Source organism: Beta vulgaris, chromosome 9 (assembly GCF_026745355.1).
Source record: "Beta vulgaris subsp. vulgaris cultivar EL10 chromosome 9, EL10.2, whole genome shotgun sequence".
In the NCBI taxonomy this organism is placed as follows: Eukaryota; Viridiplantae; Streptophyta; class Magnoliopsida; order Caryophyllales; family Amaranthaceae; genus Beta; species Beta vulgaris.
The window spans coordinates 27301418-27307591 of NC_079210.1; the positions used below are offsets into that span (position 1 = coordinate 27301418).

A 6174-nucleotide genomic window follows, 5' to 3' on the forward strand; every position below is an offset into this window, starting at 1 on the left:
TAAATGTTGAATTTTTCACATTTAAGTTTAATCATAAATAAAGTACGAATGAAGTATCTAATAGAATAACAAATTTTGAAATTAACGCACGCATCGCGTGCATATGAAGGCTAGTGTAACGTATTGGATGGAAAATGTAACCATGGTTAATTTGAGGTCCTTAGTAGATCAAAAAAATTGTTGAGGTCATTGTTAGAAAAAATTCTCATAGTTTAGGTCTTTTAGTGGCTAGTTAACTCATTAAAAATTCACCAAAAAAAAAAGCGTAAAAAGAAAAAGATTAAAGATAACAAATTTCATTGAAAACTTTCTTTTGAGGGAGGGTAGAGAACACAAAAAGAAAGAAAAAGAAAGAAGAAACATAGTAAAGTAGAAGTCTGTAACCCTAACCCTCCACATTCAAATCCGTAGCATTTGCTAGGGAAATTCCATCTCTCTTTAACGGATTACAGAATAGAGATTACAGATTTCATCCTAGTTTTGTTTTCTATCTAAAAAGTCCGATTTCCAGCATCAATTCAAGTTACTTTCGGAGGAAAGAAATTGAAGAATTTTTCTGACGATTCCGACAAAATTGAAGGTTTATTTAAGACTAATTTTAGTTTGTAGTTTAGCATTTAATATATAATTAAGAAATTTTCAATTTAATTCACTAGTATGCGAGCTCAGATGAAAAAATTCCAAAATTACGCCACTGATTTAATAGCTAAGTTGTGCTTCTTATTGTTTTAATTTTTGTTATCTTTTGCTGTTTTCTGATTATCTATTGTTTATATCCCTAGATGCTTGTCTTACCTTTAATTGACATGGGGAATGAAAATTTAGAGAAATGGCTATAGTTCTAATTGGACATTATAGGGTTGAATGGGCGAGATGGGCAAATTACCCACTAGAGATTGGATATCAAAATATATTTTTGTGCTGTCGAGTTGCAATTAACTATGTATTAATGTCTATCTTTAGTGGGTAAAATGTAATTTTGTGTTTTCGAGTTGCATTTCACTATCCATTAATGTCTACCTTAGTGGGTAAAAACTAAGTTTGTGCTGTCGAGTTGCATTTCACTATGCACTAATGTCCATTTTTAGTGGGTACTCGGCCCGCTGGGACGCTGGGTGGATATAGTTTTTTCCGTCTAGATAGTTTTTCTTGTTATTATTTATCACCTCTTATAAATTTTGTACTCGTAGGATTTTGGCTCTAACTTCTACCAAATATTTATGGGTGATGTGATGCTGCCTTAAGTGTTTCAACTGATTATAATTTTTATTGTTCATGCTTTTCTTTATCATTCTCAAATTTTCCTTTGTCTTTATCTCCGCTAGTGTGAAAGGGATGCATTGCAATGTGATCTATCTAAACTTTGTGGTGCCACCAGTTTGAATGCATGTAATTATATGATTTTTTTGGTTCAAAGCATGAAGTCTTTCGTGGATTAGTCACTGTTAGTAAGGCTCGTCAATCGCTGTATATAAGTGGGTGGACAGTTGGTGATAGGGTAGAGAAACTATGGGAATGGTTGGAAGGATTACAAACAATCTTTAGGCTGTCTTCCTGAACTTCTGCTTCATGCTGTTTGCTTTTTGGCCTATTTTTGCACTTAGCCTTAGTATTATTCTTTATTTCCTAAATAATTGTCCCACCTTTGATTTTGTAGAAGAAGGGTAGCACAATTATTGTTAGAACATAGTATTTTTCCTGCTTTGACTCTCGCAAGATAGTGCGAGAAAATTATTTGGTGGTCGGCTTGGAAAGTTTCATATTTAGCTGTAATTATAAACGTCTCGTCTTCAACTAGAGCTTGTTGTTACCATTGTGTGTGAAAAAAACCTGTTTACACTACTTAATTTCATGTTGCAATTAGGTTGAACATTTGTAGCATGTAAAACTTGACATCTGAGGATAGTGAGAGAGAAGATGGGAAAAGATTCAAAGAACTGCAAGCAACCTTCTCACAAGCTCCTAAAAGATCAAGCAAAAAATCGGGTTGAGGATCTTCAGTCCATGCTCAACGAACTTCACCTAGCCAGGAAGGATAGTCGAGCCGTTGATGTCGCTACATTAGAAGAGCAACTTAACCAAATACTTCGGGAATGGAAAGCTGAGCTTGATGAACCAACTCCAGCTTCTTCATTGCTTGTGTGTACTCAATTTTTTCTTATAAGTGCTTTTACTTTGGCTTCATTTAACAATGAATGACAATACTTCATATGATATGCAGGAAGATAGTCTTGGGTCATTTTCGAAAGAGCTTGGTCAGCTGTTGCAGCAATTCGAGGTAGAAGATGATGCAACAAGTCCATTAACAGCAGCACCACCTATCATGAGGCATGACAATGCCACTCGTACACATGCACTGGCAGACTCTGGAAGAGATGATGAGGTCTCCCTTTACTCCTTACGCATTCATTCCCTGGGTGATTGAACAGTTATTTTTTGCTGAATTTTTGTGGCAGACTCTGCGTGATTGAACAGATAATTTTGCTGAATTCTTATTGTAAATGTGAAAGAATAAGCAGCAATATATTTGCCAGTCATTACATTTTCCCTTAGCTTTCGCATACATGCTCGCATCTCTGTATGCTCTTGCAAACAAGAGAACCAGCCAGCAACCTTTGCTTCCTCTTTTATATTAAGCAACTGGGAGGCGAGAGCTACCTTTTGAAGTTCAGATATTTGTTTTTTTTGGGTATAATGCCAAACACTCCCTGGGCAGGGAAAAAAAAAAGAATTTAAACTGATTTGAATCGCAGAAATAATATTCTATTTTTTGTTTTATACTGATTTAAATCCATGTATTCAACTATGTTCTTTTTTTTTTAATTCTTAAGCTTCAACCTAAATCAAGTTACTTTGCTCTTCTTTTTTTCCTGATAAGATTTATGTAATCGTAATACATAAAGCCTGTGATGTGGTTCCTATCATTTTCTGCAGACTGATATATGTTTCTGTAGTTTTTTTTTTCCATGATGTAACTCAAATACTCGATTTTATTACAGGTATGCTACTTGAATCATACAAATCAACAGCAAAGTTTTCAAGATTATCAGAATCATACACCACAGCAACATAAATTTCTAGGCTCTGAGAACCATACGCTTCAGCAACATCAATTCCAGGGTTTTGCGAGTCATTTATCACAATATGATTTTCCAGGCTTTGATAATCATACACCACAGCACCATGAACTTATACAATTTGAGAATCGAACATCAGAGTCGCAAGACTATCAAGGGTTTGAGCATTGCAATGGTGTTGCTGCTCCTGTGCAAGGTAGAATGATCAATAATTTTGAAGCTTCAGGTCCGCACAATATGGTGGCTAATAACTTTAATATGACTTCTCAATTGGAGTTTATTCACTTGGATAAACATCAAAACCTTGAAAATGAAATCTTTATCAATGCCAGTGGTATCGAGCATTGGGGAATGGATGATCTTTCTGATTTCTCGGGTGTGCTGCCAAATGTCAACCCCCCACCATCTGCTTTCTTAGGACCAATATGTGCCCTATGGGATTGTGCAAGACCTACTCAAGTATCTGAGTTCTGTAAAAACTACTGCAGTAAGTTTCATGCTGATTTAGCAGTGGAGGAATGCCCTCCAGGGACTTCTCCTATTTTGAGGCCGGGAGGTATAGGTCTGAAGGATGGTCCACTATTTGCAGCTCTCAGGTCAAAAGTAGAGGGAAAAAATGTTGGCATCCCAGAATGTCTTGGTGCTGCTACTGCAAAATCTCCATGGAATGCTCCTGGTAATTATGTTTTTTATGATTAGTTAGGTCTCCACCTTGTCAACTTCACAGATGTTAAGATACTTGGAAGTATTTAATTAGTTATGTGCATTTGAGTCTGTGAATTGTATTTTTTGCTCTCCTTTGTATTTACTTATTTGGTTTTATGTCGACTTGCAGAGCTATTTGATTTTTCCATTTTGGAAGGTGAAAAAGTTAGGGAATGGCTCTTTTTTGATAAACCTCGAAGAGCATTTGAGACTGGAACCAGAAAGCAGAGGTCATTGCCGGACCATGAGGGCCGTGGCTGGCATGAGTCAAGGAAACAGATTATGAAAGAATATAATGGCCAGAAGAGGTCTTACTATGCTGATCCCCAACCACAAAAGGACTTAGAATGGCATTTGTTTGAGTATGAGATTGATAATTGTGATGCTTGTGCACTGTACCGATTAGAACTGAAGGTTGCAGAGGAGAAGAAGAAGAGCCCGAAGACAAAAGTAACAAATGATTCCCTTATTGATTTACAAAAGCAGATGGGTAGGCTCACAGCTGAGGTTTCGGCTGAGAACAAGCGCTCTGGGAAGGGCAAGTCTAAGATCGATTTGAAGAAATCAGACCATGGAAAAGATCTTGCTCCAACTTTTACAAGTGTTACCAGTGGACCTGATAATTTATCAGAAATACAATTCACTGACAACCAGAAGGACTCTTGATAGGTTATATAGTAGTCTGAATATTAACAGATACACTCATAATATTGTAATTTGTCATAGATGTAAGTAGCATCAGGGGCCTTTTCATTATTCCTTTCACCCAGGTATAGCAATTCTGTACATTGCTTTCATCCCTGTATCTGGGAGTTGGGACATCAGTTATCTTTATGGTGTGTAAGATATCTTCTTTTAGAACGCGAAAAGCTGCAGCATTGTTGTTGAAGCCTTATTGTCTCTCACCCAGTTTAGGTAACAGTTGCTTTCACCCAGTTTTCCTTTTTTCCATTGTGATTTTACAGTTAAGCGTCATTTAGGCTCAGTTCAGAAAGTTGTCGCAAAGAATGAAAGAAGACACGTTTAGTCTGTTCTGCGACTGGCAACATATGAACTTCGCAAAACCATGTATATGTAGGAGCCTGCTCTGAGCTATCTATAGTGTTAATTATACAAGTACGTCCCAAATTTTTGTCATATGAGCTCTATCTCATGTAAGATGTATGATTAAAAAGAATTAAGTTTGGCCTAGTTGGTTGGAGGTCCTTCTTCCACTTTTGTGACAAGGATTCGATTCTTGCGTCTTGTACAAGGGATTTACTCAATTACTCTTACCTTAAAAAAAATAAAAATAAATGTACGATGTATGATTGCATGTCATATGATTTATATTCTTTACATATTCCTATACACTCGTCAACATATTCCAGCATCACGACTCCAATCACGATGGATATATTTTTTTGATGCATAAGAGAGGCAAACCTCAAGAAAAACGAAAGCAAGAAAGAAACTAAAGCAAACTACAAACTAAAAACAAACACAAACTAAAAGCAAGAAAAATCTAGGGAGGGATGCGGCTAGAATCAACTCAATATTATTGTTCTGGGATACTCCTTGATTGGCTAACCAATTCGTTGCTGTGTTTCCTTCCCGATAGCAATGCTTGATCTCTACTTGCTAGCTTGGGTCAACTATAAGTTGTCTACATTAATAATATGTGTGCACATACCTCCATAAGCTTCATCATCTTTTAGTTCCATAACATCACTTCATTTTCCATGTGGACTTGGAGTTTAGAAATTCTCATACGCTTGGCTAAGTTTAGGCCAAATTCAATAGCTTTTACTTCGGTCAAGAAAGCATGACAAGTGCCGAGATTCATCGAGTGTGTAATGTGATCACAGATAACCCCCCCCCCCTAGTTGGACCCCCAGGTCATTTCGTAGGCCCATCAAAATTTAAATCCATCCCATCAATTGGAGAGACAACCACCTGATGAAACTTTCAATACGAGCTGTAGACCGAGTCTCTTGGTCCATCACACCGCTTCCCAATGTTCTCCGAGCTTCCTCATCGTACCACAAGAAAGGAGTTCACATCTATGGGCATTTCTCGAACATTGTTGAAAGCTACACAATTTCTCCACCTCCATATCCACCATAATACAATAGCAAAGAAGATAGGCCATGTTTTCGGCGAGAGATCATTCCCTGCTTGAAATTTGGTATTCCTTATGAGCCACTGTTGTGAATTCCTTGTTTTGAAATTGCTTGAATTTGCAGGACCACCCACTTGTTTCCATACTTCTTTTGCAGCCTTGCGGCCATACAACACATGCAGAATTGTTTCATTCTCTTTTTCACATAACCTTACAAAATTGTATGGGGATATTTTGTGCAAATATGAGAAAGAGACGTTTGCGTTAATTCTTCCTGCTTTTAGCATCATC

The 6174-nt window shown here is 37.0% G+C and overlaps 1 protein-coding gene across 1 annotated transcript; it reads left to right on the plus strand.

The window, feature by feature from the left end:
• Nucleotides 1-259: 259 nt before the first annotated feature.
• On the plus strand, nucleotides 260-4671 carry LOC104903430 (transcription factor VOZ1). Its single transcript, XM_010691460.4, has 5 exons — nucleotides 260-580; nucleotides 1865-2139; nucleotides 2222-2383; nucleotides 3000-3753; nucleotides 3913-4671. Exons 2-5 carry the CDS (start codon nucleotides 1918-1920, stop codon nucleotides 4446-4448), a joined length of 1674 nt encoding a protein of 557 aa, XP_010689762.1. The 5' UTR covers nucleotides 260-580; nucleotides 1865-1917; the 3' UTR covers nucleotides 4449-4671.
• Nucleotides 4672-6174: the final 1503 nt, after the last annotated feature.